The sequence below is a fragment of the Rhincodon typus genome, chromosome 21 (assembly GCF_021869965.1).
Source record: "Rhincodon typus isolate 14 chromosome 21, sRhiTyp1.1, whole genome shotgun sequence".
NCBI classification, from domain to species: Eukaryota; Metazoa; Chordata; class Chondrichthyes; order Orectolobiformes; family Rhincodontidae; genus Rhincodon; species Rhincodon typus.
Window position 1 is genome coordinate 22,997,664 of NC_063352.1, and position 26,326 is coordinate 23,023,989.

The 26,326-nt window shown below is 40.2% G+C and overlaps 2 protein-coding genes across 16 annotated transcripts in view; one reads left to right on the forward strand and one right to left on the reverse strand.

Moving 5' to 3' along the window:
• Positions 1-14,630, forward strand: part of mettl4 (methyltransferase 4, N6-adenosine) — a 51,233-nt gene extending 36,603 nt beyond the window's left edge. For 5 of the 14 annotated variants that reach the window (XM_048609353.1, XM_048609347.1, XM_048609346.1 and 2 more), the window contains one exon: positions 12,935-14,630. In XM_048609353.1, coding sequence (XP_048465310.1) covers positions 13,167-14,465 — 1,299 coding nt within the window. In that variant the 5' untranslated portion in view covers positions 12,935-13,166 and the 3' untranslated portion in view covers positions 14,466-14,630. Of the gene's footprint in view, positions 1-557; positions 809-3,184; positions 3,959-8,249; positions 9,119-12,934 lie in introns of those variants that run through there. The other 9 variants (XM_048609344.1, XM_048609348.1, XM_048609349.1 and 6 more) reach the window with 6 other exon arrangements.
• The window catches only part of tmem184a (transmembrane protein 184a), a 35,901-nt gene continuing 24,096 nt past the window's right edge, over positions 14,522-26,326 (reverse strand). For both annotated transcript variants that reach the window (XM_048609358.1, XM_020526540.2), the window contains exons 6-9: positions 24,676-24,767; positions 22,035-22,204; positions 20,965-21,162; positions 14,522-19,157 (exon numbers count right to left, since the gene is read on the reverse strand). In XM_048609358.1, coding sequence (XP_048465315.1) covers positions 18,913-19,157; positions 20,965-21,162; positions 22,035-22,204; positions 24,676-24,767 — 705 coding nt within the window. In that variant the 3' untranslated portion in view covers positions 14,522-18,912. The remainder of the gene's footprint in view (positions 19,158-20,964; positions 21,163-22,034; positions 22,205-24,675; positions 24,768-26,326) is intronic.

Sequence of the window (26,326 nt, forward strand, 5' to 3'; positions counted from 1 at the left end):
TCTGCCGTGGGACTTGGCCCATACTCACTCTGCTGTGGGACTTGGCCCGTGCTCGCTCTGCCAGGGGACTCAGCCAGTGCTCACTCTGCCAGGGGCCTCCTTCAGTGCCACAACGATGCCTCCTGACGGTTGCAGGAACAGCACCTCATATTTTGCTTGGGAACCCTGCAGCCCAATGGTATCAATGTGGATTTCACAAGCTTCAAAATCTCCCCTCCCTCTACCGCATCCCGAAACCAGCCCAGATCGTCCCCGCCTCCCTAACCTGTCCGTCTTTTCTCCCACCTATCCGCTCCTCCCACCTCCTACCTACCAGCCTCATCCCTGCCTCCTTGACCTGTCCGTCTTTCCTTGACTGACCAACCCCCATTCTAACTCCCCACCTACACTCACCTTTACTGGCTCCATCCCCGCCTCCTTGACCTTTCCATCTCCTCTCCACCTAGCTGTTCCTATATCCATCTTCCATCCACCTCCTGCTCTCTATTTATTTCAGAATCCCCTTCCCCTCCCCCATTTCTGAAGAAGGGTCCAGACCCGAAACGTCAGCTTTCCTGCTCCTCTGATGCTGCTTGGCCTGCTGTGTTCATCCAGCTCTACATCTTGTTAACCCATACAGGCACATTTTTCATTATGGAGTCAGTTAACCACTGATCAGGAGAATGCCTGTCCACCAGCTATAAAGAACAAGTCAGGATTGTGATGAAATACAACCCACTTGTCAGATTGGTGCAGCTGTGGTAACACTCAAATAGTTCGACACCACGACGGCAGAGCAGCCCACTTGATTAGCACCTCAACCACCACCGTAAGTGTTCATTCTCTTCACTACTGAGACACAATGGTAGCAGAATGTACCATCTACAAGAAGCACTGTAGTTACTGATGAGATTCAAAAAGGCTGGATTCCCAGAGTAAGAAACAGTACACTACTGTGCTGTCAGGAAGATTGTAAATGACACTGAACACAAAGATTAGAGCCTAGACTATACTGGATACACACAACAAACGAAATGTGGACTGATAAAGCAAGGCACAGTGTAACTTTTACAACCAATGTACAACCAGGATTGTGAAATCGGTGAAGAATGAAAGCTAGAGAAATTTTATTGAGTTCTGTCCCCAAAAGCCGATCCACCCATGACATCATGATCTCCATCACAGAGAGTAAGCAGTGTTGTGAAGTTGGGTAGAGTACTTGTGGATTGGGAGGCAGAAAGTTAGAATTTGGTGTTTATAAAATGCTAGGGGGAAAGCATTGCGTGGTCCCTTTAAAAGATGATCTGCCTTTTCTATTCTTAGAGATTTAAATGGATGTCTGTAAGCAGCAGCTTAAAAGTTTGCAAGTACACAGACAGCCCCCGAATTGAAACATTTGTATCAAAAAGCTGTACAATTAACAGGCCAGCAGCAGTTTTTACCAAAACAACAAGTTTTGAATTTAGCCAATCAATTTGAACCAGGCACTTAGATACCAAAAACCTATCAAATTTAAATCTAATGGTTTTGACAACATAGGACCAATCCTATTGTAAAAAATATTGATATGTCATCAAGGGTATAGAAAGAAGGGGGCAATTGGACAAAGTAGCAGAGCTGACTGCCATCTGCCAGAGTTAATAGTTCTCAGCTCTCAAGAGAGAATCACTGGCTCTCATAGACTCTTCTAGATAGTAGAGAAAGCACATCCAAATAACAAAGATACTTACAGCACAACTAGTGAATATTCTTGACCAAAGAATCGACAGAGAAGGCACAGAGCATTCCGGAAGATATGTAACCTGGCTGTAATTTTGAGAGACTAAATTCTGTTTTTTTTAAATATAAAAGGACTTGTATTTATTGGAAGAGCGTACTATTAGAATCTTGTTTCATTTGGGAATAGTTAAGTCGTGAAAGGGAGTTTATTCGGTTTGTTAATAGTTTAGTTAATTTGTTCATTGTTAAATAAATAAATAAATTGTTACTTGTTGATGGTAAAGTGAGTGTCAGGGATTTATTTTATTTAACCAGTAGAAGTTGCTGAAAGGCAGGTTACACTGCTTTTGACATTCCTTTTACAGATTATAGAGCAAGGCGCCTGTATGAGGGTGTTTTGGTTTTAGTTCTCAGAACGGGGGCTAAACCTACACTTTATAACAGGAGGCAGGTCTTGAATCCAGCAGAACAGGGATTGAACCTGTGCTATTGACACCAGCCTGATCCTCTCCAACCAACTGAGCCAACGAGTCTCCCAAGGAGTTCAAGTTGCTGTGGTAACATATACTTTTAAATGCATATCGTAGCCTGGAGCTATGGACAGTGATGGTAGAAGCTTCAATTTTGTTTCATCACATGGATGATCAGGAATATCACCTGCTCTTACTGCCTGTCATTGGCATATGTTGAAAGGATTTATTGGCTGCATTATGAATGCACCATTCCTAGCTATCAAATTCTGGAGTGGTATTTGGATCTGTAGCCTCAGTCTGAGATGTATTACTGTGTACCACAAGACTTTTCACAACCTTAGGATATTGCAAAATGCTGTACATCTAAGCAAGTCCTTTTCAAGGAACAAAAACAGAAATTGCTGGGAAAACTCAGCAGGTCTGGCAGCATCTGTGAAGAGAAAACAGAGTTAATGTTTTGGATCCAGTGACCCTTCTTCAGAACTCAATTCTATATATGACTATACTCATCACACATTTGACCAATAGTTTGGAAATATCTCATTTAGTGATGAAATCACTTGCTAAAAATAGTGGATGGTAAAAGCTGTGCAAACCAACATTTTATGAGACCTTGGTGTCATCAGAGCCTGCCCTTAGACCTAATTCTGTCCTTTCTCCAGTGCTGTCCCAATCTTGCCTCTACTGATGGGCCTGCCTGTATGGCCATCGCAGTTCCTCCTGTTCCTGCACAGTGTCATATAAAGGAACATTTATCGCAAGATTTCACGTTTACATTAAGCTTTTGATTGGGATCATTTATGGCATGAATTGTCTGAATCATAAAAAGAAGATATGTTAATAAAAATTAAACATACATATTAAAGCAACCAAATCAGGTTTACATTGAATGGTAGCTGGAAAATTAACTCTGAGTTCAATTCAGAGGTGAAATTATTGACTTAAATTTGGCATATAAATTCAAGTTGCATAAATAAATCAAAATTAAATTGGTACCTTTGAATCTTGTAGACATAATCTGTAGATAATATCTATTTTCAATCTTGATTGAACATCTATTTTCAATAAACATAGAGAAAAGGTGCTACAGAAAGCACAGTTTCAAAATTAAAACGACATGAGTTCTTCACCATAGAAGAGGGACACCTATCCCAGACTTGGTCTCAATGCTACCTCACATGGTCCTAACATTATTTAAGTTTATTCTGAACAATCAATTACCCTGAATATAGGACACATTGCAATCAGTTTACCCGGAATAAACTCTTACAAATAGCAGATAGTTAGTCTGTTTTCAGTGTTGGTTGATGGATAAGTACATGCCAGGTCAAGGGGAGAAATCTTTGCTCTTTTTTGAACTACTATCATGGGAGTTTATTTTATGTCCATCTAAGAGGGACAATGGAGTGTAAACTAAAACTATTGAAACACTCTGGGTCTGGCAGCACCTGTGGAGCAAGAAACAAAGTTAATGTTTCAAAACTTGTTTTTTGTGTTTGTTTCTGTTTTTGTTTCAGATTTCCAGTATTTTGCTTTTGTGATGCAGCCTTGGTTTAACATTGCATCTAAAGGCAGCACCCACAGACCATCAATACTACATTTGAGTGTCAACCATGATTTTGTGTTCAGATCTCTGGAGTGGATGTGTTCCGCAGTCTAGGAGTTGAGGGAAGGTCTTTGAGACCGATCAGTAGGCTTGTTTGAACTAATTACTGTTCATAAAAATTCCTATGTCATTGTGCATTATTTTACTCCATTGCAGCTCAAAGACGTGTACTATAATCAAGGTAAGTGGCATAGTATTTATTGGACTGAAACACTGTACTTATCATAAATAGAAGTAACAAATTTACCAATTACAATGTACATCTCGCCTGAGTAATTGAGACATATAGAGCAGGAAGGTGAGAGATGCTGGTCTCACTCTTGTGCAGTGTTAATCAGTCTTGGTGATAGTGCTGGTGATAGAGAGTGGTTGGTGCACTTGCTATGCAGAGGGAAGAAATTAGATTCTTTCTTTTGATCACTTTCCATCCCTTTTGGATGGATGTTTATGTGAAGATTGGGTGAAAACAAAGATAGATTTAACTGAAAATCCTCTTGCTCTCCCTCTCTTATTGCAGTAAGATGGTTTGTCATGCTCTATATCAAGATTCATATGTGATATGGATGAAAGTCACTTGGCTGAATCAGAATTTCACAACACAGTGGAGTCCATTTGACCATTGTACATGTGCTGACTCTTTCAATCAGTTCTTCAGTCAGCACCACCTCCCCCTATCCCTGCTTGCTCCCTACAATTCTTTAATTAGCTAATTCACATTTGAAATATTTTCATTGATTCTGCTTCAACTATCCTTTTCAGACAGTGCATCCCAGATCATCACAACTTACAGTGTGAAAGAAACTCATCTGTCCTCAGGCTTTTTAGCCAATCGTCTTCGAGTTGTGTCTTCTGTTGGTAACTCCCCCACCAAATGAAACAGTTTCTCCTTATTTATTCTATCAACATTTCTCAGGAGGTACTATGCACTACTAAAAGGTGCTCTCTGAGCATTAGGAAGAGGAGGAAAAGGGACTTGGGTTCTAAACTCAGGATGTCCTATCCAGTCAGTGGTTTACTTTTGAAATGTAGTCATTGATGTACTGTAGAAAACGTGGCAGCCAATGTTTGCATAATAACTCCCACAAACTTAATCTAATAATGATCAGATAATCTGTCTCTGTTGCTGGTTAAGATATGGGAAAACTCCACTGCTTTTCTTCAAAATTTGCCATTTTTTATTTCTTACCATAAACAGAAGTAACAAAGCAACAAATTTACCAGTTACAATACACATCTTGCCTGAGTAATTGAGACATATAGAGCAGGAAGTTGAGAGATTCTGGTCTCACTCTGTGCAATGTTAATCACTCTAGGTGATAGAGGGTGGAAATTTTTTATTTTTTTTATTTAACCCATTTTTCTAATTATCCTGTTCAGAGATGATTATCACACATCTCTGAAGCAGGTGGGACTTGAACCTGGGCCTCTTGGTCTAGGGGCAGGGACACCACCGCTGCACCATAAGTGGGCCCTTCATGGGATCTTTTACGTCCATCTAAGAAGGTAGACTTAGTTTAATATCTCAACCTCATCCCAAAAACAGCATCCCAATTCCATCTTAGTACTGCAGTGGAAGGTCGGCCAAGAGTTTTGTATTCAAGTTTCTTGAGGGGATTTGAACCCACAATTTTCTGAATGAGAAAAACAGTGCTACCAACTGAGCCATAGGTAACCCAATAGAGGAAGGAATACAAGAAACGTTTGTAGAAAATTAAAACATAATAAATGTATACAGAGTACAAAAACAGAAATTGCCGGAGAAACTCAGCAGGTCTGGCAGCATCTGTGGGAAGAAAGCAGAGGTAACATTTCAAGTTCCGTGACTCTTCATCAGAGTTTCTCCGGCAATTTCTGTTTTTGTTTCAGATTTCCAGAATCCACAGTTCTTTGTTTCACATATAGGGTTCAGTTCCTTTCTGTTGCAATTCCTCTCTGAGAGCTCAACTTTCAATGGCTCAGTAGCACCACTAGCAGGAATGTGATAGTACTATACCTCAGTGCCTGTTGCTTATAACAAATGTCAGTTTCTATGCAGAGAGAAACACGGTTTAATATTTCAGGTCAGTGACCTTTCGTCAGATCTGGGAAAATTAGAAATGTAAGAAGTTTTCAGTAACCAACAGTGACAAGGGTGGGAAGATGAACAAAAGTAAATGCCTGTGATTGGTTGCACCTTTCATAATCCCTGGTTCTCCCAAAGTGGTTTACAGCCAATGAAGTGTAGTTGTAATGTAGCAAATACAGCAGCCACTTTGTACATCAAGTATCTGCAAACAGCAATATGATAATTAGCAGAAATCTGTTTTTAATGATGTTGAGGGATATATATTGGTCAGAGTTTCAGGCAAAACAGCTCTGTCATTCTTCAAAATAGTACCAGGCATCTTTTACATCTACATAAGATAGCAGCTGGGACCTTGGTTTATTGTCTTAAACAAAATACCTCCCATAGTGCAGCCCTCAAGGGGAGTAACATCTAGAGTTTTGAGCTCAAATTTCTGGAGTGAAACTTGATCCCATAACTTTCTGAGTAAGGTGAGAAGTCACAGTCCAACAGGTTTATTTGAAATCACAAGCTTTCGGAGTGCTGCTCCTTTGTCAGGTGGTCACTCGCCTGTTGAATGAACAGCACTCCAAAAGCTTGTGATTTCAAATAAACCTGTTAAACACTTACCTGGTGTCATGTGAATTCTGACCTTGTCCACCTCAGTCCAACACCAGCATCTCCACATCATTTCTGAGTAAGAGTCAAGAGTACTACCACTAAGCCCCATTACCACTTTTACAACTGTTCCGAATCTCTCAAGATGCCAGACTGGCTATTTGATCAGGATGAGTGGCCACACCGGACTTTGGCCTCACACAACACCCACTGACATTCACTATCACTATTCACAAAGGCGCTATTCAGTTGTTAGTTGGTTGGTCTGAAGGCTGTTCTTTTCTGTAGCCTATACTAGGTCAGGATCTGTGTGGTCCTCTGGACCTCATTATAGCCTTGGTCCAAAGGACAGAAAACTGAACTCCAAAGGTTAGGTGGGAGTGACTTCTCTTGTCATCAGGGTAGCATTTGACTGAGTATGGCATCAAGGAACCAAAGCAGAACTGGAGTCGACGGGAATCAGGGGGAAAACCCTCCATTGATTGGAGCACAAAGATAGTTGTGATTGTTGGAAGTCAGTCATCTCGGTCCTGGATATTCACTGCAGGAACTATTCATGATAGTGTCTTAGGCCTAACCATTTTAGCTGCTTCATCACTGACCTTCCTCCATTGAGACAGAAGTTGAGATATTAACCGAGCACTGTTCATCATTCCTCAAATACTGAAGCAGTCCGTGTCTATATGCAGTAAAACCTGGACAATATTCAGGCTAACAAGTGCTGAGTAACATTCAAATGATCTGGATACAGCATAGAAGGTTGGTACAAGCAGATGTAACTCTCAAGGAGGAATCAACCAAATACTTAGAATGATAGTCATAGAGTCATAGTGTGTAAACAGACTGTTCTGTCCAACTAGTCCAGGCTGATCATGTTCCCAAATTAAACTGGTCCCACCTGCCTGCATTTGGCCCATATCTCTCCAAACCTTTCCTATTCATGTACTTATTAAAATGTCTTTTAAATGTTGCAACTGTATCTGCATCCACCACTTCCTCTGGCAGTTCATTCTGCACATGAACCACTCTGTGTAAAAAAGCTGACCCTCATGTCCTTTTTAAAAAACTTTCTTCCCTCACCTTAAAGATATGTCTCCTAGTTTTGAACTCCCCCACCCTAGGGAAAAGACCCTTGCAATTCACCTTATGCCCCTCATGATTTTATAAACCTGTACAAGGTCACCCCTCAACCTCCTATGCTCCTGTGAAAAAAGTCTCAACCTATTTTTATAACTCAAACTCTCCATTCCCAGCAACATCCAGGTAAATCTTTTCTGAACCTTCTCCAATTTAATAACATCGTTACTATAGCAGGGCGACCAGAACTACACACAATATTCCAGAAGAGGCCTCACCAACATCTTGTACAACCTCAACATGACATTCCAACTCCTATAGGCAAAAGGTCTGAGCAATGAAGGCAAGTGTGCTAAATGCCTTCTTCACCACCCTGTCTACTTGTGACACAAATTTCAAAGAATTATGTACCTGAACCCCTAGGTCTTTATCTTCTACAATACTGCCCAGGGCCCTAATATTAATTGTACAAATCCTGCCCTTGTTTGTTTTATCAAAATGCAATACCTTTTATCCAAATTAAACTCCATCTGCCACTCCTCAGCCCACTGACCCAATTGATCAAAATCTCTTTGTAATCCTTAGATAACTTCTTCAATGTCCACTGTACCACCAATTTTAGTATCATCTGCAAACTTACTAACCATGCCTCCTACATTCTCATCTAAATTGTTTATATAAATGACAAACAAAAGTGGAACACTGAAGATCACAGGCTTCCAGTCTGCGAAACAATCTCCACCCTCTGTCTCCTGTCAAGCCAATTTTGTATCAAACTGGCAAGCTCACCCTGAATCCCATGTGATATAACTTCACTAATTAGTCAACCATGCCAAAGGCTTTATTGAAGCTCACGTAAACAACATCAGAGGTCACACGACAACAGGTTTATCTGAAACCACATGCTTTCAGAGCACTGCTCCTTCATAGGGTGACTTCATCTGATGAAGGAACAGTGCCCTGAAAACTCTCAATTTCAAATGAACCTATTGGACTATAACCTGGTCTTCTGTGACTTCCGACTTTGCACATCCAAGTCCAACACCAGCACCTCCACATTACATTATCAACGTCTTCCGCACTGCCCTCATCAACTTTTTTTGAAGGCAAGGAAGTTGTAAATCTGTGGGGAAAGAGCGGGGGAGCAGTGTAACTAATCGATGAGATCTTTCAAAGTGCCAACAAAGACATAATTGGCTGAATCACCTCCTGTGCCATAATACTGTAGATTATCATTGACTTAACTTTCAGGACTAGGTGAGTCACTGGGCAATGTTTTAAATCAACAATAGCATCAGAAGACAATTCCAGCATGCAAAATTCAAACACTCTAGCCTTTCATCACTGAATTGATTAAACATTCATTAAAGGTGCAGTCTAATCAGCTCATGACATAACTTCCTCTTCCTGTGATGTAACTTCCTACTATGAGTTGAGCTGTGTGTATGCTGGATGACGAAATAATTACCCTAGTCAGTGTTTATTCATTTCAATGCTTGACATTTGGATCTGTTAAATTCCTGCTTCCTCAGCAGAGAACTAAAAGGAGGAGCTCTAGAAGATTGGTGCACAGAATCCTCTAATAAAGACTGCTGTAGTGAAGTGAGTGTCACATTTCTTTCACGCTATGTCCCAGAGAATAATGAACAGTTAGATTTTGACTTTGTGCTAGAGGAATTTCTGAAGATTAATTTCAACCCTGTGGGGAGGCAATAGCCTAGCGGTTTTATTGCTTGACTTTTCATCCAGACACCCAGCTAATTTTCTGAGAGAAAAAAAAAATTGCAGATGCTGGAAATCAGAAGCAACACGGAAATTGCTGGAGAAACTCAGCAGAGAAAACTGCTAATCTTTTCTTAGCTAAAATCAGTTCTGAAGAAGGGTCGCTGGACCAGAAACGTTAACTTTGCTTTTGGCCCACAGATGCTGCCAGATTGCCAAGTTTTCCCTGCAATTTCTGTCTTTGTTTCTAATGTTCTGCAAACCGGAGTTTGAATTCCACCATGGCGGATGGTACAACTTGAATTAAGAGTCTAGTTCTGTCCGTGAAATCATTGCAAATTGTCAGGAAAAACCCATCCTATTCACTAACGTCCTTTAGGGAAGGAAACTGCCATCTGTACCTGGTCTAGCCCATACATAAACTCCAGACCAACCAGCAATGTGGTTGATTCTGGTGATTTAAGGACGGGCAATAAATGCTGGTCTAGTCAATGACACCTACAACTTGTGAGTGAATAAAAAAAAAACGTGTTTACCTACACTGGAAGAGGTTACAACACACAGGAACATGGGAGCAGGAGTAGTAATTTAACCCCTTGATCCTGTTAAAATATTCAGTTAGATCGTGGTTGATCTGCATCTTAACACTTTGGTTCTGTAATCTTCACACCATGCTGAACAGGAGGTCTTATGTATCACCTTTGGCACATCTATAAAATGCCTTATGCTTGACTTAGCTGCTAAAACTTGCACTTCTGAGGCAGAAAATTGTGGGTTCAAGTCTCACTACAGTGATCTGAGCATAAAATCCATGTTGTCACTGTAATGGAGTACTGAAGGAGTGCAGGAATGTTTGAGGTTGGGATGAGACATTCAAATTTGTCGGACTAGTCAGGTTACTTGGTACTATTTCAAAGAGCAGAGGAGTACTCCTCTGTGTTCTTGATCAATATTCACCTATCACCTAAATCAGATCATAGGGTAATTATCATATTCCTGTTTGTAAGATCTTGCTGTATGCAAGTTGGCTGTTGCATTTCCCTCCTCAAAACTGTCTAGATATCTGTGTTTCGATAATACTTCAATAAGTAGCTGCAAACAAATCCACTCTCTAATTCAAGTTAGCAGTTTCATAGCAAAAACTTAACAAATTAGAAAACAGGATTTTGCACGTATTCAGAAAAATGTCTTTATTTACAAAATTATTTCCACTAATACATCACAACAATAAATTTGGAATTTGAATCTTTTCATTGTTCAAGTAACCCTGTCGGATCTGACAAATTGTACAGATCATTGTTAAAAAAAAACACATGAAAGTTGGTTAGACACTGAAGGAGAGTACCAGTTTAGCTACACTGTAGCAAGTTCATCATTGACTAACATTCAGTTAGAACTGCAGTGGTAACTTAGCCTTAGTCTAACACAGAGTTAGCAGTTTAATATTATTGTTTTCCCCCAGTAATAATCTTATAAAGGACAACAGTTGAACTAGACTCCAGAATTGCAAGCTACAGAACTACCTAGTGGCCACATCCTGCAATTATTTTGCCACAGCTGACAGCAAAATTGAATGGGAATTGTTGATAGAATTTGTCACAGAATCCCTATGGTGTGTAAACAGGCCCTTCGGCCCAACAAGTCCACCCTGACTCTCAGAGCATCCCACCCAGACCCATCCCCTATAACCCACCTAATCTAGCATAGCCAATCCATAGTCTTCATATCTTTGGACAGTGGGAGGAATTGAACCCGGGTCCCTAGTGCTGTGAGGTAGCAGTGATAACCACTGAGCCACCGGGCTGCTAAATACTTAAACTGATAGCGAGGAATTGTTGAAGTTGTGGAGAATCTCTGCCCACTGACCCAACATCCCAAAAACTCTGGATCCCATGGAAAATTCTTCCCCCACCCCCATCCCACTTTTTTAAATAATTATAAAGTCATCAGACCAATCCAGTAAAGAGGGAGAGTGCTTCATTGACTGTGGGAACATTTATTTTTGTGAAACTATAAAAAGTATGTTAAGTTTTATCTTTCTAATAAGATAGGGATATATTTCAGGAAGGAAAGGTATGGCTTTGCTGACTTTCTAGAATAATGGTGACTTTACAATAAACTGTATTTTGGGCATTTCTAACATCATTGTTAAGCCTGTAACCAGTTAACCAGAGTATAAAGTAATTTGCAGGCAATCCAAATCATCGTGTCCCTCACAAAATTAAGATCTTTAATTATAAGTCACTATTAGTCATTGTTCATGAATTGGGCAAAGCTGCACAAGATCCAGAATGCCCATACAACCCTAGCCTTTTTCTTTAATTCCTTCATGGGATGTGTATGTCGCTGGCTGGGCCAATATTTATTGCCCATCTCTAATTGCTCTTGAAGGTGATAATGAGCTGCTTTGCTGTAGGTAGACCCATGCTATAGTTAGGGAGGGATTTCCAAGATGGTAATAAGAACATAATGTGGAACACAGGGTCACAATCTTAGAATAAGGGAACTGTCCAAGATGAGAGGTTTGTTTTACTCCAGGGTTATGAATGTTTTGAAATTCTGAGAGATTTTGGAATTTTAAAGGATTGAGGAATATGGGAATGGTTTGTGAAAGTAGAAGGCAGCCTTGGTTGAATGGGAGAGTTGGGACAAATGGCTTACTTCAACAAGTGACAGGAGAAGGCTGCATGAACGTTGAGCCTCCTCTGTTATTTAATATCGTTTTCACTTTGTTCCAACTCCTTTATTCAACAAGACCATGGTTATCTTCTATTTCAACGCAATCTTTGCACGCTGTCACAAGATCCCTCAATTTCCTACATGTTCAACCTATACAGATCTCATTCTTGAATATATTCAATTACTGAGCATACATAACTCTAAGATAGAGAATTCAAGATTCAGTATCCTGAGAGATGATCATTTCCAACCTTAAACAGTAATTTTCCAGAAATATTGAATTGGCTTGAAGAAAGACTTGTATTTGTATCAATGTGCTTTACATCCAATGAAGTACTTTAAATCTATTTAATGTTGTAATGTAAAGCAGCCAATTTTCACACAGCATTATCCCAAACCACAGCATTATACTTAGCCAGATAATTTGCTTCTAGTAATATTGCTTGAGGGATACATATTGGCCTGAATACTAGGACACTCTCCTGTTATTTCCATAAGTGTCATGGGATATTTTCAGATTACTTGAGAGAACAGATTGGGCCTTGGATTAATATCACATCTGAAAAACACCTAACAGTACCATGTTTCATCAGCACTAAAGTAAAACACTTTGGGAGGTTTTGAAATTTGAAAGGCTCTGAAATTTGAAAGGCTCATGGTAAATGCACATTAATTCATTTTAACAAGGCACAATGTGGTACACTGAGGGAGGTGCTGTGCTCATGTCAAATGGTGTCACACCTCTGTTGAGATGTTACTACATGATACTTGTCAAGTCAATGTGTGGAGGGAAGATGCTGGATGAGTAAATCAAACGATCACTGTGACTGATATTCGGTAGTCGGGTGCGGCAGACTAATACAATAACTTAAACCATGGCAGTAAACCCATGTGGTGTACGGATTATTTATTGTGCTTTTAAAGTCAATTTTACGTTTGGTCCTCAAGAATGAACTTTGTACTCACTCATCATAGTCTTATTGCAAACTAACAATTTTTTTTGGGTTTAATCCACAGATTTCCATACTGGCATTTGGAAGTTTCAGGTTTACAACTGAAGTAGCAGCTAATGATCTGCTGAAAACAGATTTCTTTGTATACCTTTCAAACAAGTGAGAGTGGAGGAGAGACAGTGGGGAAAGGGAAGTGGGCCAGTTAATGGTGAAGGAAGAGTCTGAGTTAGCAGAGAGTGGAAGCAGGAGACGACACTCAAACAAACTCTCTGTTCTTGCTGCAAGTGTTGGGAGTGATGTCTGTAGTCAAGAGTGACTCTGTGGGATGGCTACTGGATCACCAAGCCTACATCAACCAGTTGTACAGATGCTGCCATCACATTCCACCTGATACCCGATGCTGTCGATACATTTTCAAGGCAGCATATTTTGACATTGAGAAGCCCCACATTGCTGACACAGAACCAAAAGATCAGGAGCCAGTGGGTGGAGACTCAAGACCAAAAGGCAGAAAGCGCAAGAGGAAAAGTCATGCACTGAACCAAGGAGAGATAGAAGCAGAGGAATACCATAAACAGGTCAGCCTGGCTATTTGGAGTGGCACTAGAAAGCTGATAGAACAAAGCAAGGACTTTAAGGAGCAAGGCATAGTCTCAAGGATACCAGCTGGAAGAGAATGCATTAAGAGACAAATCACTCCAGTGGTTGCTGACTCTATGTTGGTGGAGCTTTGCTCAATGGCAAAGCAGATGACACAGGAGCAGTACCAGTCTGTGCAGGTAATAAGCAATGAGGCAGATTCCACAACAAACCTGAATCTGCTCGGCCACCTGACTGAGAATAGCACAGACTGTGCCAGAATTGTGATGTTGATGGGGCAGAGGTACTTACTGCCACCACACTCTAGCTTCCTCCTGTCAGACATCTCCTGCATGGAACCCCTCTTGGGCTACAAAAAATATGACGTGATTACTTTGGACCCACCCTGGGAAAATAAGTCAGTCAAGAGAAGCAAAGGCTACAGTCACCTCTTCCCTTGGCAGATCCAACAGATTCCTGTGCCAGCACTCTCAGCTCCAGGCTGCCTGGTGGTGAGCTGGGTCACCAATCGGCAAAGACACCTGCGCTTTGTCAAGGAAGAGTTATACCCTAGCTGGTCCGTTGACGTAGTTGCAGAGTGGCACTGGGTGAAGATAACCCAGCACGGAGAGTTTGTGGTCCCTTTAGACTCCACCCACAAGAAACCCTATGAGATCCTGGTTCTAGGCAGGTATAAAGGAAGCCCAGAAAAACAAAATGGAGAACATGTCACAGAAACAGTCCCAGTGCCTGACCACAAGCTGCTGGTCAGTGTTCCCTGTCTCCTTCATTCCCACAAGCCGCCATTAGGGGAGGCACTGAAAGGATTGACTAGACCAAACCCTGAATGCCTGGAGCTGTTTGCCCGAAATCTGCAGCCCGGATGGACCAGCTGGGGGAATGAGGTACTTCGATTTCAACATTTGGACTACTTCCAGGAGTTCAACATAGGAGGAGATAGTGACTGCTGTATTCTCAGACAGTCATCTGCACACGTCATTTCTCCCTCTTGTTAACAGCATCTGTGTTATCACTGTGGGTTCTTGCAAAGAATGAAATGGGGGATGTGGCGGGGGGGGCGCGGTGTGCTGGCACTTCTTGCTAGGAGATAAAATATTAATTTTAAATTTACATTGATGGATAATGGAAAAACAATAAATAAAAATACTTTTAAAAATTGATTTTTTTCCTCCTTCAGGGAGGGAGATTCCTGTTTGAAATCTGATTCTCGCCAAGACTTTTATCACAATTCATGACCTCCATATCCCAAAGTACTTTAGGATATGCTAGAGTCAATTTTAACATGAGGTCCTGTACGTAACAATATGATGGCACTGTAGCTAGTGTCCCTATCTTTAAGGTGAAGACCCAGGGTTCAAGTCCCACCTCTTCTATAATGTCAGAATAGATTGTTTTAAAATACCTATGGCAATGTGATGAACACGTAACTTGTTCTAGTGATGTTAGATAAGGGATAAATATTTGCTGGGGCAGAAGGGAGAACCCCCCATTCTCTTTGAAATAATGCAGAGGAATAGTTAACATGCATTTCTTTTCAATATTTCTCAAAAAACCACTACCTCAGATATTGTGGCACTCCTCACTGCTGTATAGGAGCATCAGCCTAGATTATGTGCTTAAGTCTGTGGAGTGGAGGTTGAAAGTAATCTTTCACTCAAAACAGCTCTACACAGTACGCCATGGTTGACACTTATTCCAAATATCATCTCACTGCAGACAACTGATATTTCTGCAAAGGAAGTGGTGCATTGCAGGGTTGATTTGCTCTCCTGAGGTAGTATATTGCTTCCACACAGCAACTCCTGACCAGAGACACAAATGCCAACAATTTAGCATCAATAAAATCAGAAAATGCTGGAGAGACTCAGCAGGTCAGGTGCATTTATGGGGAGAGAAGCAAACTTAATGCTTCAGTTTTGTGGCCTTCCAGCAGAACTGGAGAAAAGTTACACATGTAATAGTTAAAGCGAGGATGAGGAGTCAGACAAAAGGATAAAAAGTCAGGGGATATGGAGTGAGGGAAGAATTAGTTTTACAGGGCTGAAGGGAATGGTAATGGAACAAGAAAATAAACAAAAGAAGGACACAGAGCAGTGTGCTGCTGACTGAATGCAAAAATAAGAAAAAACCAAAGCCAAAGAAAAGGTAACAAAAAAAAAACTGAGCAGAGATTGTGGGCTGAAGTTGCTGAAATCTGTATCAAGCTGCAAGGCTGTGAAATACCTAACTGAAACAAAGGTAGTTCTTCTCAAGCTTTCAACAAGTAGGACAAAGACAGATGTCAGCATGAGGAGAATGACAATGACCAGAGGCTTATAGGCATGCTTCTGGACCGAAAAGGTACCCAATCTGTATTTGTCTCCCCAGTGTGAAAGAAACTGCATTGTGAGCAAATACTACTTTCAGTCTAGTCTGCTGTAAGTACAAATAAATTGCTGTTTCATCTGAAATGAGTGTTTAGCACTTTGGCTAATGGAGAGAGAGAGAGGAGGTTGAAGGGGAAGTGTTACACCTGAAGGGGAAGTGGAAAGGTGCTGTGGGAAGGGAACAGTGTGTTTGGAATGGAACTGGGTTTTACAGAGTGAATGATCCCTTTGATGTAGTGAAAGGGGAGGAAGACAAAGTTGTGTTACATGATGCCATCATGCTGGAGGTGGCGAGAAATGATCTGTTGAATACATAGGCTGGTGGAGGAAGTGTAGTCAAGGTACAATCAATGAGTCAAGGATGTATTGAGTAGGGTGGAAAACTGAAAGCAAGGCAAAGACCTTTTCCAATTCTTCCTGACCCCACCCCCAACATGCACTTACAACTAGAACAAGGAATGTTCAACATATCCTGCAAAAAGGTAGACATACTGAAACTGATGCAGGTACACTTGGTATCACCTCCTATTTGGAAAAAGGGAGAGGAGTTAAAGGGTGAATTGTTGAACATAAATAGGTAGAGGAGGATGTTGGTTGATAGAAACTGGTTGAGCTTCTATTTAAGGAAGAAGCAGTGAGCCCTCAAACCATCATGCATGGGGATTAGCATTTGGAAAGAAAGTGTTAAGTTGCTGGTCTAACTGGATTCTATGATATCAGTGCTAATTAGCAAACTACATTTTTGCCAAAGCTTTGATAAATAATCATGGAAAAATACATTCCGATTCATGACTGTATCAGAGGGCTATCCTAACCTAGTTGCACTCTTGCAATAACCCTGTTGTCCATGGAAATGATGCAAGTATCAAAATAGCAGCAAATAATAATTTTAAAAACTTAAGAACTAGACAAAAACAAAGTAAGACTCAGAGTCCAGTTGCTTCATAACAAAATTAGTCATATAGTACATACAATTATTCTTCCACTTCCCCACAAACATTTAAATGCATTCACAGTCATTCAAACTAGAACTACTCCAATCCTTTAATCAATTTATAATGCTCTACTTCCTGTTATAATGAAGAACGTAAACATGATGTAAACTGCTTAGGGATCCTGAATCTGGCTCTGTAGTTGCTGATTTCCTACAACAATTAGTTCTTGAAATTAATATAGTTGTGAGCACAAACAAACAGTTAACTACATGAGAGGTGGGCATAATTTGTGATTAGTTATCTGCTTTTCAGTACTTGACTTTAAATTTGTAAATTCAGAGCCTGGCGTGGAAGGATCATTTACCATCTGTACCTCCCCAGGCAGCATCAGTACGGTTATACAGCACAGCAAGAGCACAAACACTGAACAGCATTCTTCTACTGTTGACTGTCAAACTTAGGGTACCTGTTTGCTCAATTATTGTCCATCATTTAAGCAAAGTGCACAATAGAGTATTGTGTCCAATTAGACTGATCTAATTTGAATGTGCATTCTCAGTGGTGTCCAAACACGTTTTTCAATCCAATAACACACAACTTCCTTCCTTTCTGTTTAAAGATGTCTTGGCATTTGTACGCCCATCATGTTGGAGGATGAAGGAGTCACAAGTGCAAATGAGGCCACATAATGTCAGTAGTTGTGGGAACAGAGAGATGGGGAATGCATCACTATAAATTGTATTTCTTTTAGCCAGAATAATATTTTAATCAATCATTCACGAGATGTCTGGCACAGGTGAGGTCAGCAGCTATCACCCATCCTAATTATACATGTGACAGTTGCCTTGGCCTTCTTGAACCACTGAAGTCTGAGAAACGAAGGTACTCCTGCACACTGCTGTTAGGTTGTGGGTTCCAGGTGTTTGGCTGGTCACCTTGTTCTGAGTCAGTACAGTGTGCAATTTGGAGAGGAACTTGCAGGTAATGTTCCCAAGTACCCACTGCCCTTCTTCTAGGTAGTAGAAATTGTGGATTTAGAAGGTATTGAAGGAGTCTCGAATAGTTGCTAGTGTAACATGTAGATTTTACAAAATTGGCACAATGCACCACTGGTAGAGGAAGAGACTGCTTAAGATTGTGCACAGAGTATCAACTGTGTGGCAGCTTCGTCTCATGATGTCAAACTACTAAAGTGTTGTTGCAGCTCCATACATTCAGACAAGTGAAGAGTACTTCATCATATTCCTGACTTCTGCCTTCCAGATGGCAGAGGGGCTTTGGAGGCGCAGAATTAACAGCCTTTGACCTGCTCGTGTAACCACAGTATTTATGTGGCAGATCCAGTTAATGTTTCTGGTCAATGATCCCAGAATATTGTTAGTTGGAGATTGATGGTGGGAAAATACTGATTAAAAGCCATTTCTGAAATGAGTTTATAATAAAAGACTTTAGCGCAACAAAGCTGACAGACATTCTGCTCATCCGTCATTAACTAACCAGGTATTTAAAAATTTCAGTTATAGAAAATACATCTATCCCTCAGTGATTTTACACAGAATGTGCGAATAATCTCTGAAACCGATACCTTAACTGTGGGAGATTCTTCAGATCAATAATGCATCAAACAATCCAGAGAACAGATTAATGTTCACTCCGTACCACAATGTAGGAAAGAGACCATGCAGTTCAGACCAAGGGAGAGGGGTACGATCACAAGGCCAAGCATGTATGTGCAAAACAGTGAACATGACTGTGCCTGTATGTTAGCAGGAGAATGTATGAGAGGGTGAAGTTATAGTGTGTGCATGAGAGACACAGGAGATCACAAGAATGTGTGATTTGAGTGTGTGTGCATATGTACGGAACATCATACACCTGCAGCAGCTTCGGGTTACTTACAGTAAAATTCCATGGTTTTGCCGGGATCTGCCTCCACACATTGTTCTACTTTGAGATTTAGGAATCACTTCAAGTCAAAACAGCTTGAAGAAAATGAAAATCAAAGATTGCAGCCCGATTCCCAGGAAAGGGGAACAGAGTGATTCCTGATCTCTGGAAGGATGAATGACAAAGATTAGCCACTACCCGTCTCAGCATCTCACTTCTGTTTTTTTTTTTAAAAACAAAAGAATTACTCAAGTCTACAGCTCATCCTCAGAGCTGATGAGGATAATTTTCTCGCCAGTCTTTCGGCGGCCTGTAAAATGGGTACATGCTTGAGGCAAGGTATGTCCATTGTGCCTGGGTGTTACTTCATCTTTGGTCGATTGCTGTGCATACTGTTGATATGCTGGGGAGAAGTTGTGGATCGCATCCTGCACAATGTCATTGGGATTCATAGTCTCCTTCAGGCCGCTGGATATGCTTTGCATGGGAGCTATGTTACCTGTGGACAACACGTTAGTCAAGTGAGAGTTTCAAAGATTCACGATTAACCAATTACAGTCAGTCTTGTGCTTTTTCTGCTTCCAGACATCCCTATTTACTCCGAGGGTAAAAATCAATACATGATGCCACACCAATATTATAAAGTCTAGGCCCTTGACACAATCACAAGGCATGTCCCATCAACAGCATTATAAACAGGGCCCATTCAGCCCAACTGGTCCATGATAGTATTTATATTCCAAAAGGGCCTCCTCCCACCCCATCTAACATCAGCATTATCCTTTTCTCCTCCACGTAGTTAATAAGCTCCTCCTTAAATATATCTTTTTAATTTCAACTGCTTTATTCGAGTTCCACATTTTAATCATTCTGGGCAAAAAAATTTCACTTCAATTTCTAATTGATTTATTAGTCTTTATTGTTATAAGATGTTTCTTTTGCAAGTCAAAATATCTTCTCCAATTTGCTATTCATAATTGGTTTCAGCATTTTGGAAGTGATCAGAGAGTAATTGTGTCAGTGATGCAGGGTTTAGAAAGGAGAAAAGTTAGACTTTCAGCCAACAGGTCTGAGCCTCTATCAGCCAGGGTAGAATCAGTCACAGGGCTCAGCTGGGGTATACTTCATTGGGCAGCCTGCCTTTATTAATGAATCCAATTGGGAGTTCAGCAGAAACTTCTTTACTCAAAGAGTGGTGACAACGTGCAAAGGTGCTGCCATGGGTGAATAACATTGATGCATTTAAGAGGAAGCCAGATAAACATGAGGGAGAAAATAACATGTTCTAATAAGTGAGCTGGTGTTAATTTGAAAGTACTTCATATGCAGCATAAATGCTTGCTGAGACCACCCAATGGTATAGGATGGCCCATTGTGATACTTGTTTCAACATCAACAATACTGTTGTTGTCCATCAAAAGCATCAAGATCATTTGCCTCAGTCCTATGTGCATGAAAAGAGTTGGCGGGGGTGGGTGGGGGGGGTGGTGGCAGTGGAAGAGAGAGAAGCGGTTGGATTGGGAGGTGCTGGCAGGGCATAGACTCTAGTCATATGTGCTCCTGATGTGGAACAGTTTAAAATGTCCACTTCATGTATGGTTTTTACTTTTGTAAAAGTCAGTCATCTGTAAAATAAATTCTCACATTTGGAAATTGTATGCACGGACGGCTCATGAGCCGGGCTTGTATCGGGACTGTATACAAGACTTCCAAACATCATTGTGATTTCACTAGCCAGTCCGAATATACTGAAAATAAGGAATGTGTGACGAATCAAAGTACCTTATCCTGTGATCACAAAAAGTCCCAAATAGATACAAATTATTCTTCAATTATGTTAGCAACAATTTACATGCTTGCCTTAATCTTCTCTCTCTAAAGCACAGGACCTGTGCTGGAGGAAATGATCTGAGCACCTGTTTGGTATTTTGGCCAAGAGTGAGTGTGTGTGTCTGTGTACGTGTTCTGCGATGAAAACCCTGGACTGTGAATGTCAACAAGCCATTCCTTAACATTGGATATCAAAGCCAAGTTAATGCTGTGGTCACCCAATATTTATTCCTTTCTCTCTCTCAAAAAGCAGACGTGGAGGTAGTTGATTTTTCCTCTGCCTTGGCACAGGAAACAAAGACTAAATAATAACAGAAAACTGTGACCCCAACCGTGAACTAAATTTTACACCTTGAACCTAACCAGGTAACTTCTGCTCCAAATCTCAGATTTATTCATTGAAAAGACAAAAATAATCTTAGCACTACCTATTCCTCCAGTCAGCTGCTGGAGCTTGGAGTAATGGCTGTTCGTACCTGGTGTGGCCTCACGTTTTTCACTGTATACTTGAGATGGATAGGCATAGCGAAGGGCAATGGCAGCAAAGAACATCTCAATGCAGATGAAGAAGTTCTGGTGGCCTGCAGCCACTGTCCCAGCCCGGACTTCATGGCCATCAATAATCTGGACTTCTGGAATTACTCCAAATTTCTCCAAGATCGCTAGCAGCATTCCTGAGGGAATATGATCCAGTCCACATTAGTAGATATAGCAACTTACATGCCACTTTAATGGAGTGAAAAATAGAATTTCAACAGATGTCCTCAACACAACTCTCAAACATCATTAAGCATTTTATTTGCAAATTGCATTTTTTCTTCTCTCACAACATTTTTTCCCACCCCATTTGCCCTTGAGTTGCGTGGTTTACAAGGCCATTTCAGACTGCAGTTAAGTCAACAACGTTGCTGTGGGTCTGCAGTCACTTGTAGACTGGGTAAAATGGCAGATTTTCCAGAATAAAATCAGTGAACCAGACAGGTTTTTATGACAATTGACAGTCTCAAGGTTACTATACGGAAACTAGTTTTATATTCCAGATTTATTAACTGAATTTGAATTTCACCAGCTGCGATGGTAGGATTTGAACCCATGGTCTAGTCATTACCACTACATTACTGGAGGTGCAAAAACTTAATTGGCTAAAGGGCACCATTTTGTGCATGGCCACGCCACACAAATAGAAGCTGACATCTGTCTGCATTCAGAGTCAATTAACTTCTATAGATAGATTCAAATGACTCCTCCGCAATGTTAAATTAAGGGGTCAGGAAATACCTGACTTCCTCCTCCTTTCTTGAATTCCTGAGTGCAACATTATGACATTTGCAATTTTTTAAAATGTCTCATGTGGAAAACGTAAGATCCTGGGGATCTGTCCATCCTAATTCCCTTTTTTTCCTATTATTTTTAGTGAAAAAAAAAATCAAGTTCCTCCACTTCACTTATTTTCCTTTAGATTCCTTGTACAGTACTTTGTTAATTTGTTTTTCTCAATTCTAGTAAAGATAAATAGATTTTTAAAATAGACATTTTGGATGCCCACCTTGCCAGAAGGAGAGAAAAATAACAGACTTCACCGTCAGGAATTTCAGAATAGGATCGAATGCACTGAGGAGTTCACTGGTGGCGAAGTAGAAGAGGAACAATGCGTAGAGTGCAAGACTGACAGAGATGTTATAAATAATAGTGATATAAAGGTATCCGCTTCTCACACTGTGGAAATAAAACACACAAATAATTTGTAATGAGAGAATTCACTGCATCGCCAAGCATTTTCTTAAGAATTTTTCTTATCTCAACACTTTTTCTTACAGTCTACATATTGAGTTCTGTTTGCACCAGGGTCCTTCTTTTAGAACTTTGCTAATGTCAGTTCTAATACAGATAGATTGCGGTATGCACTGGATCACCTAACTGCAATCTTCACTCTACAAATGTTACACAATGGGAAACTTCACTTCTAGAATTTGGACATTTCAGTATAGACTTTAAATACTAGTTGTAGGGGAAACAGAAAAGGATGACCTAAAAACTCAGGGTTACTACTAACTTCAAACTATTATTGCTTCAGGCTGCTAAAGACTAACTAAAACTTGTACTCTTGCAGAGATGAGGGATTAATGAGAAGACAGTTTTTCAGTGCCTAGCTAGGCAGTTAACATTAAAGAAAAATAGTTGTTTTTGAACCTGCAAGAACAATATAAAAATTACAATTTTAATATGTTTGAGGAGCCAAACCAGTAGCAGAGACAGAGACAAAGAAGAACTTCAAGGGAGGATTAATTCTTCAATCTCCCAAAGTAGAGAAATTTGGCCACTTCAAGTTGCATTTTTCAAAAAGGTTAAAAGTATCTCTCTAAAACTGCTGTGTTTTAGTGGCAATAATAGTGACTCTTTAGAAAGGTTTGCAATATTGGCTAAACTTTACCTTCTGATATGAAGCAGTAGAGAGATTCTTTTTAGGAAGTTCCAGAAGCTCATAACGGCTACAGAGCTGACCCACAAACACAATCTGGGGAGACCAAGCATCTCCATACAGTAAAGTATTGGTCCACCAAACCGCTACAGTTCCAACTTCCTGATAAGCATTGCCCAAAAAGGGAACTTCTTTCTATTCAATTCCTTCAAGAACTTGAAGTTCTTTAAACTCTCCTTCAATCTGATCCATCTGGTCTATCTGGTCTACCCTATCTCCATGGCCCTTTTACAGTCTTCTGTCTGTGTCCACTCCTCCTCTACAATGACTATTCTTGTTCTCCCTTCTTCAAAACATGTCCTTGGAACAATATGTCCTAGCTGCTGAAGCACATTTCCCTAGCATTTCTGTCTCTTTATCCATTCGCCAACTCCAAGCAAATTATCTTATCATTTTAATGCAAGTCAGAATTCCGTGGGAAAGTTACATTCAAATTATCGATGCCTAATGCAGTACAGAAATTACTCAATATTTATTATATGACAAGTGGCCAACGGCCCAGATAGGGTTCAGAAAGAGAACCTATTTCCTCTGGTGGGAAAGTCCAGAAAATGGAAGCATATTAGAGCCAGTTTCTCCCTGAAGAGAGCTGTTGAGGCTAGGAATCAATTAGAAATTTCAAACTGAGATTGTTAAGATTTTTATTAATGGTTACAGAATCTGGAGTTGAGACACATCTCAGCCATTGCGTAACTGAATGCCAGAACAGTTTCAAGAAGTAAATAGCTTATTCCAGTTGCTATCTATTATTTCATCCTACATTAGAAATTGGTAGAAATATGTCTCACACAGCTCAGCTTTACAGCATATTACTACAGTGTTCTTACTCAAGGGGCTAATTTGTTGAACAAGATCCGACAGTACATCTTACTTGGCCAACTAAAGAAATAATTATATTCTACCTGGAGTCAGATTGTTTCCAACCCACAGTGGCCACAAGTAAGTTAACTTGTACTAATATTAAACATTAACTATATATAAATGCAAATATTATATATTTAATTTTTTTTTGAATAAACATACATGGTTAAATATTTACTTTTTTCTTTACGCCTTTTATTGTGCTACCACCTCTACTGTGGCCCAGAAATTTGGTAATTCACCTGTTCCCAGCTTGCTGGCCACTGTCAGTCTGAACCAGATATCAATAAATACAGACAATCTTACTTCCAAACCTATGATGTTCTTGTATCCGTTGATATCACAACAACAACCGCACCCAAATGACCAGAGAAGTACTTGTTTTCCTATTTGTCCGGTCACCTAGTCATCTAGTTTGCACTGTACACAGATAAGACAGAAGTTTGAGTTGCCCCAAATAATTGGCAATGCTCTCTTTTACTTAGTCTATATATGAGAAATATTCTCTCAGTTATGCTCTTCCGAAGACATTGCTTACATGAATGAATGAAGGAAACTTTTCTACTGCTCTGCAATACTAGCTTAACCTTCCATACAACAGAGAATTAAATCACTTGGTATGTAGATAACTTATCCAGGAAAGCTGAATTCAGAAACAAATTATTAAATCAAGAATACTTTAACTCTCTCACTCCAGTTGACCTCAAAGTACATAATCCAGCTGTTCGCATTACACCTGAGGAAGACGCATTTAAAAAATTGTATTAACTAATCAAAGATTTTAAGTTCTTAAAAAAAGAAAGCCAGATCTTACATTTGAAAAGTGATATTTAAAGTGGCAACTTACTCAAAGTCTCCATCGTGATATTTGCCATACACTTGCAAAATAATGGTGATGACTGCCATTAGAGGTTTAATCACGCAGAATTGTAGGGTAGCCTGGAAGAGGCATGCAGTAGGATTTTGGTAAGTTACAAGAAACAAACATTAGTAAGTTAATTTAAAATCCCAGACATAAATGAAATGACTACCAAGCAATTTTAAAAAACTCTGAAAATTAGGACAATGCAGTCAATATCGTGGGGTCAGTTTCTTCCCCTTTTATCCCTTTTTCTCACTCATGAACACAAAAACAAACTTCCACCAACTATATAAAAGGCACATCTCCACAAGGAACAAAGAACATTTGAACAGGTTCCCTCCTTAGGTGTGTACAAACGAACCATCACTATACGAAAGGACATAAAGAAAGATTTGTAGTTCAATAGTGCCTTGCACTGTCAGGACCACACAAGATGCTTCGTAACCAATAGAGCATTTTCTGAAATGCAGTTACTGTTGTAAGAAACGTGATAGCCAAACTGCACACAGCAAGGCCCAACAGTGTGATATTGATTGGATCACTGGGTTTAAGAATAAATATTGACCAGGATATCAAGCAGAACTTCCCTGCTCTTCTTCATAAAATAGTATTACCCAAGAGTGCAGATGTGGCCTTGGTTTAATGTCTCATCCAAAAGATGACATCTATAATAGTGTAGCACTTTCAGTACTACATGGATTGTTACTTGCGTGCTCAGGTCTCTGTGAATTGAATTTGAATCCACAACCTTCTCATGCTGAAAGTGTTACTCACCAAGCAATGCCGAATATACAATGATCAAGTTGAACTCTGCAAGAAAAAAGCTCTCTTGAAGGCAGTTTCAACCATAGTCTCAGGTGGGGTACTAGGCAACCTGTCATATCAAAGTCTAACCATCTGGTCTCTTAATATTGAGCCCAACAATGCCTCTCATCCAACGGCCACACTTACACCCTTTCAGCACATGTCAAATGGGCAGCAATGGTGTGTACATGGGTGCAATCTCATTTTTAAATCTTCTCATCAGCTAAAAGACACTAGTCAATCGTAGCACCCCACGATCAATTTGTTCATATGCACGCACTGAGTTAACGGCTGTAGTCAGAGCTTTAGATTGCTGTTTGCTACATTAATTTGGCCCTCACTGGCAAGAAAAATCATTTCTCAAACCTAATTGGCCTTGAGCTGGTGGTGGTCACCTTCTTGAATCCCAGAGTGCTAGCTAGGCCACTTCAGAGGGCAGCTAAGAGCTAAAGGCAGCTCAATCACATTACTCTGAATCTAGAGTCACATATAGCCAGGCTGAGTGAGCATGTAATTTCCTCTGCTGAATGGCATTACTGAATTAGATGGAATTTTGTAACAATCCTGTTGTTTCACCAAACAAGCTTTTTGTCCCATATTTAGCAAGTCAAATTTGAAGTCCCCAGTTGGCATGGTGGAATTTGAACTCCTATGTTGAGGTCTTGGTCTAGGCCTCATGATTAATAGTCCAGAAACATAAGCACTCTGCTACCAAGCATATGGTTACAAAAGACATCAAAAAACACTACCGCACCGTTCAACAAGAGACATAACTGATACTGACAGCAACAAGTAGGAACAAGCAACTTTATATATCAGAATGCACTGAAAG